The 14,182-nt window shown below is 45.3% G+C and overlaps 1 protein-coding gene across 4 annotated transcripts in view; it reads left to right on the top strand.

Moving 5' to 3' along the window:
* LOC107151089 (carbohydrate sulfotransferase 6) overlaps positions 1-2,944 on the top strand; it is a 14,482-nt gene extending 11,538 nt beyond the window's left edge. For all 4 annotated transcript variants that reach the window (XM_048792434.1, XM_048792435.1, XM_048792436.1 and 1 more), the window contains one exon: positions 854-2,944. In XM_048792434.1, coding sequence (XP_048648391.1) covers positions 862-2,049 — 1,188 coding nt within the window. In that variant the 5' untranslated portion in view covers positions 854-861 and the 3' untranslated portion in view covers positions 2,050-2,944. The remainder of the gene's footprint in view (positions 1-853) is intronic.
* The last annotated feature ends 11,238 nt before the right edge of the window (positions 2,945-14,182 follow it).

Raw genomic sequence — 14,182 nt, forward strand, 5'->3', positions numbered from 1 at the left:
TTTTTCCCCCCCCCCCCCCCCCCTTTTTTTTTTTTTTTTTTTTGCAATGCTGGGAATCAAATCCATGGCCTCCCACCTACCAGGCAAGCACTCTCCCACTGAGCCACATCCACAGGCCTTTGTACATTTTTTACTAACAACAGTATACTTGCTTGTTAATAAAAATCATACAGCACAGAAGCACCCTTTCTAGAACTCACCCTAGAAAGTTTGAGTCCTCAGTTATAGGGGTTACTACATGATCCCTCTCCCCATGCTGGTTCCAATCATATCCCCAAGCCCTAAGAGCCAGGTACCAATATTATCCCCCTTTTACAGATGGATAGGCTGAGTCACAGAGAGGTTAAATGTTTTGTGGAAGATCACAGGGTAGAAAGTGGAAGAGCCAGGATTCAACCTGAAGGAGACTTTTAGTGCACTGGTGTGCCAAATGGCATCAAGCTCTTTAGTTAAGCCACCTAAAAAATGCTTCCCTAAGAGGAGTTCTTAAGCAAAATTCAGGAATTTTGTTTTAAAACACATTGAAATATATATATATATATCCTTTTCTAGATAGATAGTCCAAGCTATGTAGACAGGTGGATAGAGAAGGAGAAATAGATTTCCCACAGTATTATGCCACTAGATTTTAGCTGTCAGCCTAGACTCGGTCATGGCTTGAATGGCTTGTATTTTAATTTCACATTCCCAGGAGAGCGCTGGACTGAGACCAGCCTTGGGAGCCCTCGTTCTGTCCAGTCGGGTCGGGTGGTTCAGTCTTGAGGCTACTGCCAACCCACAACTGGACAGTAGTTTGGACGTGGGATTGGGCGTCTGTGCCACGTTCCCTAACCTTGGCGCTCGGCTCTCGCAGGCCCAGGCATGCGGCTACCGCGCGTCTCCGGCACTGTAGTGACTGCACTCCTGCTGGCGCAGACCTGCCTTCTGCTCTTCCTGGTCTCCCGACAAGGACCGTGGTACCCAGCCGGCGGCAAGCAGCGTGTGCACGTGTTGGTGTTGTCCTCTTGGCGCTCAGGCTCATCCTTCGTGGGCCAGCTCTTCAGCCAGCATCCAGACGTGTTCTACCTGATGGAGCCCGCGTGGCACGTCTGGGCTGCCCTGTCGCAGGGCAGTGCTCCAGCGCTGCACATGGCTGTTCGCGATCTGGTGCGCTCTGTCTTCCTGTGCGACATGGACGTGTTCGACGCCTACCTGCCGTGGCGCCGCAACCTGTCAGACCTCTTCCAGTGGGCGGTGAGCCGCGCGCTGTGCTCGCCCCCAGCCTGCAGCGCCTTCAGTCGCGACGCCATCAGCAGTGAGGCTGTGTGCAAGCCACTGTGCGCGCGGCGGCCCTTCGGCCTGGCCCAGGAGGCCTGCCGCTCCTATAGCCACGTGGTGCTCAAGGAGGTGCGCTTTTTTAACCTGCAGGTACTTTACCCGCTACTCAATGACCCAGCGCTCAACCTACGCATCGTGCACCTGGTGCGCGATCCAAGGGCGGTGCTGCGCTCCCGAGAGCAGACCGCCAAGGCGTTGGCTCGCGATAATGGCATAGTGCTGGGCACCAACGGCACGTGGGTGGAGGCCGACCCCCGCTTGCGCGTGGTGAGCGAGGTGTGTCGCAGCCACGTGCGCATAGCTGAGGCCGCCCTGCACAAGCCGCCGCCCTTCCTGCAGGGTCGCTACCTCCTGGTGCGCTTCGAGGACCTGGCGAGGGAGCCGCTGCGCGAGATCCGCGCACTCTACGCCTTCACCGGCCTGAGCCTTACGCCGCAGCTCGAGTCCTGGATTCACAATATCACGCACGGGTCGGGGCCAGGTGCGCGCCGAGAGGCCTTCAAGACCACGTCTAGGGATGCACACAATGTCTCCCAGGCCTGGCGCCACTCGCTGCCCTTCAGCAAGATTCGGCGCGTGCAGGAGCTGTGCGCCGGCGCCCTGCAACTGCTGGGCTACCGGCCCGTGTACTCTGAGGATGAGCAGCGTGACCTTAACCTGGACCTCGTGGTGCCTCGCGGCCCGAGCAGCTTCAGGTGGGCTTCGCCCACCGATGAGCACTCCAAGCCTTAGCGGAGGACCCTAGTTGCGACAGTAGTTTGGGTGCCGGAGGAGCGTGTAAGAAAGAGACGTGGACAGGCGCATCGCATGGGAAAGTAGAGTCAGCCACCAGAGAAGCAGGGAGAGTCCAGGATTCTCCCCTGTACTAGGAAAGGACCAAGTCTTTCTCCCCGATTCTCAGCTTTCTTTCCTTTGAGCCCTCTTCAGGAGCTGATTTCCCTACACGTATGCTCTTCACGGAAAGCAAAACTCTCATCCCACTTCCCTTGGGCACTACTCAAGCATTTTCTTTCCCCTTGATTCTTTCCTCCCTTGGGACGCTCTACACAGTAGTTGAGAAGGACGTCTAGCTCTGGCTGGGAATGGAGGGGCACAGCAGTGAGCTGGCTCCTGAAGTTTGTACATCATCTCGTGCTGCCTCCCCCATATGCACCCTGGACTCCGTTCCCCGCGCCTTCTGCGCCATACTTCATCAAAGCCACAGGTTATTGTCACCTGTATCTTTAGTGAGAAATCAGAGAAGATGCCTCTGTCTTGTGGTCTTCCATCAGTGTCTGTCTGCCCCATCTCCCAGGAGCCCACACCCCTCCCCATCACCCTGCTCAGGTACGATGAACCTTTGATTTGCCCTGAGAGGAGAAATCCAACTTATGAAAATAAACGATAATTAACCTGTGTGATACAGATTAGAGTTTGCAGCCCATGAAGTAAAGAGACTTGTCCAAGGTCATCTGGTGAGAAAAGAGGAGGAAGCAGGGAGGGGGATTTTGCTCTGGAACTGCAGTAGGGAAAAAAGCTACGAATCAGGCTTGCACAGACCTGTCTCCTATCAAAAGGGTGGATCTTCTCCCCGTTTTATTTCCTTTAGGAAAAAGCAAGCAGTGTCACCACCAGAGACACAACTGTGGTATATAAGAGGTGTTGAATTCTGGGCCAGAGAGAAATTTGGATAAGCCTGGAGGGAGGCAGTGAGGAGGAAAGGAGTGGGGAGATGGCTGGGCAGCAAGCCAGGTAAAGTGGATGGCAGAGTAAGAGGTTGGCAGCAGGATCAGTGCCTGGAAGGCAGGTGGGGCAGCTCATGGGGTGAATGTAACTAATAGGGCTTGCCAGGAGCTTGGAAGGCAGAAAGGCTCTGGGGGTGATTCTATCTTCCCTTGGTCTTTCCAGGTCAAGCCCTAGAGGAGGAAAGATTAAGATTCCTGCCTTTAAGCCACAACACGTAACTCTGGCAGCTAAAGGCTTATTAAAAAGATACTAGGTATGCAGAAGACTTAGTACTGAGCTCAGGAAATAGGAGGCAATAAGTGCTCTGTAAATGCTTAAAGGGAAAAAAAAAAGTTCACAGAACCTCTAGGAACAAGGAAATAGATTTGAGTTCACACAAAACACTAAATCACACTGGGGCTCCAGTACGTGCTGGCATACACCTGTTATCCCAGGTACTGGGAAGCCTAAGGCAGTTGGATTGCAAGTTCCAGGTGAGCCTCAGCAACTTATCAAGACCTTATCTCAATATAAAAAAATAAAAGGGGCTGGAAATGTGGGTCAATTTCAGAGTTCTCCTGGGTTCAAACCCCGTACCACACACATCACACTGAAGCACACAGTTGGTCTGGAATCTCTGATGGTTGCCACCAATCATTGTTGCTGTCAGTCACCAGAAGGAATTCTGGGGGTCCCTGACTCCTGATTGTCATCTTAGATGTAACCTTAGATTGGTGGGGCAAAGAGGAGCTGACATTTTTTGCTTCTTTATTTGGAGAGAGCAGAGATATTGACGTCAAAGCTGATACCTCAGGACCCTTCCAGTTTTAGAAGCGTCAGGTCACATAAAGCCTGGATCTGCTGCTGTTGACAATAGTGTGGGAAGGCATTTAAGACCTCAGATTAATGGAGATTCTATAACTTACAAAATGTCTTAGTCCATTTGGGCAGCTATGATAAACTACCTTAAGTTGAGTAACTTATAAACAACAGAAATAAATTTGTCACAGTTTGGAGGATGGAAGTCCAAGATTAAGGTGCTGGCAGGGTCTGCTGAGGCCCCACTTCCTCACAGATGGTGCCTTCTAGCTCTGTCCTCACCAAGTGGGAGGGTCAGGGCAGCTCTCTGGGGCCTGCCTCAAAATAAAAAGGCCCGGGGAAGACACTCAGGAGCAGAGCACCCCTCATTCAATCCATACAGCTGGCCTGTAAACTGATGCTTGCCACCAGTCACCCAAAGTGATTCTAAACCAAATCATGAGGGCGTCACAATCTTGGTCCCTCTAATTACCTCCTGAAGTCCCCTCCTCCTAATGCCCACTTTAGGAGTGAGGATTTCAACCCAAATATTTGGGGGAGACACAATTCACACGCTAGCAGAAAGGCTAGGATCACATAGCTTAGCATATGGGCTGGCATTCAAACTCATCTCTTTGACTTCAGTGCTAATAGTCCTAACAAGGAAACCACATTAAGAATGAAGGTGGACCTTCATTCCAAAGAACCTCACCACAGGCTCAGAAAGCCAGATCATTTGCCCCTGCCACAGATCACTGGAGGTCAGGGAGTCATCCTGGCATTTGGTTACAAAAATCTCAAGGACGAGAATGTCAAGAGGTATGGTAGACAGTTGGCTGGGGCATCGGGGACCCTGCTTCTGGTCCCTTTCCTGCCGGTATGTCCATACCCAAACTACCTTCCCTCTCTGCTGACCACTGAAGACAAAAGCAACCTGCTGGCCCTTCCTATAAGGAGTCCAGTGTCAAGAGGAGGAATCAGCCTAGGAACAGACAGTCCCAGTTACTGTGGAATGTAGGCAAAGAAGGATGAGCAAAGAGGTTCATGATGCCAGAGGCTAAGAACGAGGAGACACTGATCCCTAGTGGAGTTCAAGAAGTTTTGGTGGGGAGCTTAGAACCCAGTCTGACATGGCATCTGACAAATTTCATTTGCTCCTGCTCAGGTCACAGATTCTGTTGATGGTCACAATTAATGACCTATGCTGTTCCACGCACTTTGCCATGTGATCATCCATTCTTTTCTGACTCCCAAGGTGCCAGGACAGAGATGACTGGCTCCCAGTTGCTCCCAGTTGGCTCCCTGTACGTGGAGCACTGCAGGTAAGGCTCAGGTGAGCCCTGATCTCTGTGAGAGGCTCCAGTAGCTCTGTGTCTTCTCCTGAACTCTGGACAAGCTTGATAAAGGCCCAGGGCTCCCTGCACAGCAGGCACTCAAGACAAGCCTCAGGGTGAACCCAGATCAGACTCAGGACAAAGGAGAGGGGAGTGCCCAAGGGGGAACAGTAAAGCCTAAGTTTGGTTTGGGATCCCGGGGAGACAGATTCTTGTGTTACTGGCTAAATATGCCTTGCTTCTACAAGAATACCTTGGGGGACAGAGAAGAATGGATGAGTCATACAGCAAAGCATGTAGAACACACAGAGGCCACTAATTGCAGCCATCAAAAGAATCTGTGACCCAAGCAGGAGCAAATGAAACTTGTAGAATGCCAATGTCATCCTGGCCTCTGAGCATAACACACACACAAACACACACACACACACACACACTCTCTCTCTCTCTCTCTCACACACACACACACACACACACACACACAGAGGAAAGCCCTGTCACTGAAGTCTGTGATGAACAAAGCCCTCTGGGTTGACTTAGAAATGACTGTTTTTTCTTTCTTCTTCTTTTTTAAAAATCAGGTATCAGGGATTGAACCACTGAGTCACCTTCCCAGCCCTTTTTGTTTTGAGACAGGATCTCCCTAAGATTGCTTAGGACCTTGCTAGTTCTTAATAAGGCTGGCCTTGAACTTGCTATCTTCCTGCCTCAGCCTCCTTTCCTGGCCTCTAAATCTGGGCTGGTCCTGTGATTCACTTTGGCCAGCAGAATGTAGCCTAGGAAATGGTGCACCAGTTCCAGCTTTGGCCTTGTAGGGGAGGCAAAACGGTACCTTTATCCATCATAGGTTTTTAGCTGGGGCTCTTTAACAAAAAGAAAAATTAACAAGAGGGGCTGGGGCTGGGGCTCAGTGGTAGAGTGCTTGTCTTGTATGTGTGAGGCACTGGGTTCAATTCTCAGCACCATAAAAAAATAAATAAATAAAATAAAGGTACTGTGGCCATCTACAACTAAAAAAAAAAACAAATAAAAAAGAAAGATTAAGAAAAAACAGCTCACTAATGAATGAATTCATAAATCATATCAGAGAAAGAAAAATAACTCAAAGCAGTGGCTTCAAACTTCAGCTCATATGGCAGCTTCAAAATGAACAATACATTTGTAGAGAAATGACAGGACAAAGGAAAGCAGTTTTAGGCTTCCCAGGGCAGTGAAGCAAGGAAGATAAATTTACAAGACATAAGTGATAGGGTAGATTTGTTTGTAGATTGTGCTCTTGCCATCTCTGGGTTGATAAGAGTTTATAGTTGTCTCCTCTAAAGAATTTATATCCTGCCTACCAGCAGCAAAGGCGGAGGGCAAAGGAAGCTTTTTTTTGCTGAACTTGTTGCTTTTTAGGTGCCTTCAGCTTAGAATTAATTTTTATGTAAAAGAGCCACATTTTCAGGTGGCATATTTTGCTTGCTTTCTGTCACAAGAGGAGTCCAAGGCAGTCCCTCCAAGTGGCACAGGATCTCAACTCCTACTGGGCATGTTCTTGATTTATGCTGCTGAAAAGAATTTTGTGTTGAAACAAAGCACAAAGCTGGGCACAGTGATGCACCCTGTAATCCCAGAGACTCGGGAGACTGAGGCAGGAGGATGGCAAGTTCAAGGCTAGCCTCAGCAACTTAGTGAGACGGTCTCAAACTAAAAAATAAAAAGGTCTGAGGATGTGGCTCTTGGTTAAGTGCCCCTGGGTCCAATCCCTAGTACAAAAAAGAAAAAGAAAAGAGCAAACAAGAAAGCCACAAGCAAAGACTTATTAAAGGACAGCAAAGCAAAAGCATGCATCCCCCAAAGCAGGGTGCTACTGGCTCTCAGAGGAGAAGATCAGTAACACGCCCAGGAGTGGACTCTCTCATTATATATAAGATTTTCCTGGGAAGAAAAGCACAGGTTCCCACGTAAACTTTTGTGAAAATCAAATCTATGTCAATCATTTGATATTTGGGGCTCAGAATATTTCCTCCTGGTTAAGCAGTCTCACCGTAAAGCAATTGTGGGCACATCGTATAGGTCTTTGAATCTGGTGACATTTAAACTGATTCTGTTTTTGTCCGACTTGAGCTGATACAAGCATATACTGGAGGTTTTGTTCGTCTAACTAAAGAGACCAGTCATGCTCATAGATCTGGGTCTCTGTCTAGAAAGATCTCTTTTTTCTGAGAGCCCACCAATCTCATGTGGGCCTTTGTCCTTTTGGGGGGACTCCTGACTCTGTCATGAAAACAAGTCCAGGCTAGCATGGTGGACAAGGAGAGACCTGGTGAGGGAGAGTTCAGTTGCGCCATCAGGGACAACTGTCAACACACTGTCACTTCTGCTATATTCTGCTGGCCAAAGAAAGTCCCAAGCCAGCTAGGTGGGGTAATAGACTCCAGATCCTTTGGGGGCTGGGGCGAGTACTGGGGATTGGACCCAGAAGTACTTTACCAGAGTTACATCCCCACCTTTTTATTTTGAGATAGGGTCCTGCTAAGTTGCTTAGGTCTTGGCTAAGTTGCTGAGTCTGTCCTTGAACGTGTAATTCTCCTGCCGCAGCCTCTTGAGTCACTGGGACTACAGGTGGGTGCCACCTAGACTCCACCATATACTGACAGGAGGAGTCTGTTTCACTTTGTGTGTAGGTGTGTGTGTGTGTGTGGGGGGGGGTTCCTTTGTTTTCAAAGAGTCAACTCTACTTTACATATTTTGTACATTCTTCTTGAACCAGGTTTATTTTTCCAGTTTTGCAGATATTCAAGACACCATTTATTGAACTTTCTAATCTTTAAGATCAGTCAGTATGTTCCTTGGAAAGACGAATAAGTCCCATGAGTAACTCATTTTTAAAAATAAATTTTAAGGCAAAGAAATAACTTATTTTTATTTATTTTCTTTTTACTCCCCAAGCACATTATTTCAACAGTAGCAGCCAACATGAGGTTTTAGCAGCTTAATTTTACCCCTGAATAAAGCTTTTGTATAAACTGATTATTAGATATATCAGTGAGACCAACTAAGACCCAAATTGCCCAGCCAAGTCATAAACTTTAAGAACAATCAACATGTGCACTGTCTTCAAATCATTCACATTTTAGGCTGGTTGGTTACACAGCATTGGCCAACAGATATAATTAAGAATGGAGTGCTCAGGCTGGGACTGTAGCTCATTGGTAGAGCGCCCACCTCACATTGTGAGGAGGCACTGGGTTCAATCCTCAGCACCACATAAAAAATAAATAAAGATTAAAAAAAAAAAAGAATAGAGTGCTCTTGGCAGCCTGTAGCTCCCATCTTTCCACAAGAGTTCAGGCTTTGCCATCTCCACTGATGGGGTTAGAACTGGTCCCTGCACCCTTACCTGTAATGAAATTAGACCTTCCCATCACTCTCCTACATGATATAGCTTGGAAGGGTCTAGGCCCACAGCCACCCACAGTCAGGGTGAAGCATGCCTTTGGCCCCCTGGGGGTGTGGGAATTCAGGAGGGCATAAGCAAAGCACAGGTGGGACCCCTGGGTACACAAAGTAAAACACTGCCTGGAATACAGAGAACCCACCAACTCTTCAAGAAGCCATTATGATATCAATAATGTGCCTTATTTTTGTTGTTATTTTTCAATCAAGAGACTGTATTTTCTACATTAGGATTATGTCCACTGTTCACACTGACACTACCCCTGGGACCCCTCAGGCCATGTTTGCCGCCATCTTCAAGCTTTGCTCCCAGGAGCGTATTCCTACCCCTCTCTGACTGCTAGCCTCTAACTCAGTGCTCTCCAATAGGAATAGAATATGGACCACTGATGTAGATTTTTTGTTTTGCTTTTTTGGTACTGGGGATTGAACCCAGGGGTGCTTTACCAGAACCCAAGCTCCCCTAGTTATTTTAAAAAAAATTTTTTTTAATTTCTGAGGGTTTTACTAAATTGCTAAGGCTGACATTGAACTTGTGATCCTTCTGCCTTGGCCTCACAAGTTGCTGGAATTACAGGTATACGCTACTGCACCCAGATACCCTCTATGTAGTTCTAAGCTTTGGATTTTCTAGTAGCCATTAAAAAAAGATGAGACGCCGGGTCCAGTGGCATTTACTTGTAATCCCAGCAGGTTGGGAGGCTGAGGCAGACGATCACAAGTTCAAAGCCAGCCTCAGCAAAAGGGGAGGCACTAAGCTACTCAGTGAGACCCTGTCTCTAAATAAAATACAAAATAGGGCTGGGGATGTGACTCAGTGGTTGAGTGCCTTGAGTTCAATCCCTGATACCAAAGGAAAAAAAGATGAGAAACTGGTAAAATTAATTTTAATCGCAAATTCTATATATCCCAATACATCCCAAATATTACACTTGTAGCATCAAACCAATATGAAAAAATACTAATTTATTGTGCATTCTTTTGAGACAGGATCTCAGTATTTTCATGCTGTCTTCAAAGTCCAATATGTGTGTAGTAGTACATTTATATCAGTAGTACATTTCACTTGGGACCAGCTGCATTTCTAGTGATCAGTGGTCCCACATGGCCAGTGGCCACCATATTGGACAGTCCAGGGCTGACTCCTCATTCTTGTTACACTTTTCTGCCTGCCTTGCCCTAGGGTCTTTCTATAACCAAATCTCACTAAGATGTTTGTCTGGAGAAAAGCCCTCTACTTCTAATCTCCATGCTTTGGAAATTTTTAAAAAACAGAAGAAGTTTTGACTTTCCAGTTGGTTCTACACATTCAAATCCCTAGAGTCTAGCAGAAGAGAAAGATACACTTCCAAAGCTTCCCATCACCTACCCCAGAGCTTTTCTTCTCTTCTTATTACATATACTCAGATTGTATTGGCCACTTCTTGCGTTAGTTGCTTTGTCTTGATTCATTTGAATTTTTTTTTTTTTTGTAATGGGAATTGAACCCAGGGACACTTCACCTTTAAACTACATCCCCAATCCTTTTTATTTTTTATTTTGGGATAGGGTCTCACTAAGTTGCTGAGGCTGGTGTTCAACTTGAAATCCTCCTGCCTCAGCCTCCCCAGGTCCTGGGATCATAGGCACCATGTCTGGCTCATTTGACTCTTACCACAATCCAGGGAGGCAAGATTCCTCTAGACTTAGGAGTGTTTAAGGGGCCGGGTTGTGGCTTAGTGGTAGCGTGCTTGCCTAGCACACAGTGAGGCACTGAGTTCAATCCTCAGCACCACATAAAAAAAATGAAATAAAGATTGTGTGTCCACCTACAACTAAAAAATAAATATTAAAAAAAAAAAAGAGTGCTTCAGTAAGTCAGGCCTAGTGCCAGGCCCTGGGGACACAATAGGGGACAGAGCAGGCACAGCTCTTCCTTTTTGAGGAATTCAGACACTAAATCAATGTCCCAAGGATAAACATGCCATCATAAGAATGAAAAAAAAAAAAAAAAAACCATAAGAAAGGATAGAGGGCAACCTCCTTTTGTCAGAGGGGGCATGGAAGGTCTTTGAAGGGAAAACATCTGGTGTGAATAAATGAACAATGAACAGAAATTAATCCACCACAGGATGAAGATAAGATAGGAAAACTGTAAAATAGGCCCATGGGAGAGGCCCTTAGTAAATAGAGATCTCTGAAAACATGGCGTTACTCAGAGCTTATTTTCAGTTAAACAAACATTCAATGTATAAAAGATTAGACATACTGTTATAGGGACAAAGGAGGCAAGGCACCGAAGATAGCAGGCAACTGTTTTATTTGGCTGCAGCCAGGTTCAGAGGACACAGCTTTTGCTGTAATCAATGAATCCCCTGAACCCCGAGTTCAGGGAGTTTCAGAGTTTTATACCCAGCATGTAAGGGGAGGGGCTCAGAAGTTCACAGTCTGCAAAAGTTCACATAAAAGCAGCTTTTTCGTTCACTGTTCTGAGCAAGTTAACCCTTCAAGGACAACACCTGAGAAGGGGAGAGCTTCTTCTGCCCGTTCTATTCTCCCCCCTGACAGCTGTTACCATGGAGCCCACTTGGTAACTTCCCTTATCTTAAAAATGTAGACACCTCTGTGAAGCCAGAGGCCTTGTTTGCACATTTCTTCAAAGTACTATACTGGATATGTTTGTGAAAAACTAGTAAGGGGGTGTCCAGCACCTGGAGTGCTGGTATCTTCTCGGCCAGTGGCCAACTAAACAGGGCAACACAAAAATAGGATGTTTATCTACATTGAACTCTTTTGCAGAGACTCTTTTGCTGACAGTCCTAAAATCAGTCTGGGTAAAGGTTTCTGGAGAAGCCCAGTTAAGCCTTTTCAATAGAGAAAGGGGGGGGGTGCCACTTCAATATTATAACTAAAATGTCACATACCCGAGGATCTCACACAACGGGCACATAAGTGATTAATGGCTAGAGTGACCAAAGAGGAATGTTCGAATCTCCAAGGATAGAGTGGTTGCCATGGGACTTGATCTCCAAGATTTCTAAATAAGTAAAAAAAAAAAAAAAATATATATATATATATATATNAAGCCTTTACTTTTTTTTTTTTTTCTTTTTTTTTTTTGGAGACAGGGTTTCATTACGTTGCTTACAGCCTCACTAAGTTGTGGAGACTGGCTTTGAACTTGTAATCCTCCTGCCTCAACCTCTGAGCTGCCAGGATTACAGACACATGCCACCATGCCTGGATGTAGTCACTTGTTTTTTTAACCTACTTTATGAGACTTTCCTTCTGAGGCTTCTTAAAGCGCAGGGGGAAGCAAAACAACAATAAAAAAAAAACAGCTTTATTGAAATGTAATTGACAGACAATATCTATACATTTTTAAAGTGTAAAACTTGACTAGTTTCAGCATACATATATACGAAATCAAGTCATCACATGACCACAAATTATTTTTTTAAAACTATAATCAAATTCTAATGTTTTACCCTAATTATTAAATGTTAATTCTTTTCTTATGACTTCTGGATTTTGTTTTGTTCTAAAGATTTTGTCCTGTTCACGATTATAAAATCAATCTTCGTGTTTGCTTTCAATAATTTGGTAGCTGGGTATTTTACATTTGCATCCACAGTCTTAAGGAATTAGCAACACTCCTGACCAGTGTGTGGGGGTGGTTAGTTATTTTTGTTTTCAGGTATTCTTTGTCCCATCGCCCTCTACGGACAGATCTTGTTCATTACACTCAGCTTCTTCACGGATATCCTCTGTGCTCCATTGGATCACCTGGACCATATTTTAAAGATCCCCATGCCCCAAATCAAACGGACCAGTCTCCCAACCTTCAGAAGTGAGTTGGATCTCCCATCAGTTTCTTTTACAATATAAATATTCCCTCCCAGCACAACTGTTTTCTATGAATGGCTCTTCAGATCCTATTCCTCAAACACTAGAGCAAAAGTGTGGAGTATTGCCAAAACGTATGGGATTGGCCAACCACACATTTTCCCAGTGTGGGAAGTCCTTCTGGACAACTGAATATGTTAAGGATATTTTAATGTTTTATCCAGATAAGACTGGATACCCTGGCCCAGCCTGTGGTTCTTGTGCTATTCTGTTCCCATTCTTGAAGAACTCCATTCACGCCCTCAACACTCATGAATTCAGCACCAACCTGGTACCAGGTCACTGTTGGTGCTGGGGACACATTAGTGAACAAAACAGACAAAGAGACAAAAGCTCCTGCCCTTCTGGGATTGCATTCTGATGATGGAGAGATGATCAATGAATAATAAATAGCATAAATAGTTAATTACATAAAATATTAGGAAATCCTATTAAGGAAGGATCATGGGGATTAGGAATGTATAAGTATAGGAAGGGGTTCAAGCAGTAATTTTTTTTTGAACTCCAGGGTACTTTACTACAGAGCTACATATCCAGCCCTTTTTATTTTTCATTTTGAGACAAGTCTCTCTAAATTGCTTTGAACTTGCAATTCTCCTGCTTCAACCTCTGAAGTCACTGGGATTACAGGCATGCAACACTGCGCCTGGCTCAAGCTGTAGTTTTTAATGAGGTGGTCAGGGTAGGTCCCTCGCTGAGAAAGTGACTTCTGAGCAGAATTAAAAGAGGTAAGGGAGTTAATTAAAGGTAATTAGGGATATTTATCCTGGAAGAGAAAATAGCTAACACAAGAGTCCTAATGAGAAAGCATATCTGGCATGTTGGAAGAAGAGCAAGGGCCCCATGTGTCCAGTATGGTGGGCCAAAGGGAAAGTGCTAGGATGTAAGAGGGAGGGTTTAGGTCACGTAGGGTGTTGGAGGCCTTGGTGAAGACCTGGGCTTTTAAAATTTTTACTTTTTTTTTTTTTTTTGGTGCTAGGGATTGAACCTGGGGGTACTTTACCACTATTCTAATCCCCAGTCCTTTTTATTTAGAGACAGGGTCTCAGTAAGTTTCTGAGGGTCTCTCTAAATTGTCCAAGCTGGCCTTGAACTTGGGATCCTCCTGCCTCAGCCTCTTAAATTGCTGGGATTACAGGTGAGTGCCACTTGCCATCTGCCACAGGAATTTTGGCTTTTACTGGGAATAAAATAGACGGTTACTGACACTTTGACTGTCTTGCCTCCCTTAGATAAATAAATATATGTCATATGTGTGAAATGTGCAAGGTATAAAAAATAATACTAGAACACTGAGCTACATTTCCAGCCCTTTTTATTTTTGTAATTTTTTAATATACATCTTTTAGTTGTAGTTGGACACAACACCTTCATACTCTTCATTTATTTTTATGTGGTGCTGAGGATCGAACCCAGGGCCCCGCGCATGCTAGGTGAGCGCTCCACTGCTGAGCCACAACCCCAGCCCCATTTTTGTAATTTTTTATAATTTTACTCCATGTGGTAATCTCTTGAATTATTATGTTATTAATTTTGCCCGTTTTTTAAACTGGGTTTAAATTGAATCATTCTGTGCTCTTTGACATAGGATTTCCCCCTCAACTTTACATTCCTGAGATTTGTCTTTTTGCTGTTCAGGTTCAGATCATTCATATTCACTGCTTTATTGTACTTCATGGGTAATTATACCACAATTTTATTTA

This window comes from Marmota marmota, unplaced genomic scaffold, assembly GCF_001458135.2.
Source record: "Marmota marmota marmota unplaced genomic scaffold, marMar, whole genome shotgun sequence".
In the NCBI taxonomy this organism is placed as follows: domain Eukaryota; kingdom Metazoa; phylum Chordata; class Mammalia; order Rodentia; family Sciuridae; genus Marmota; species Marmota marmota.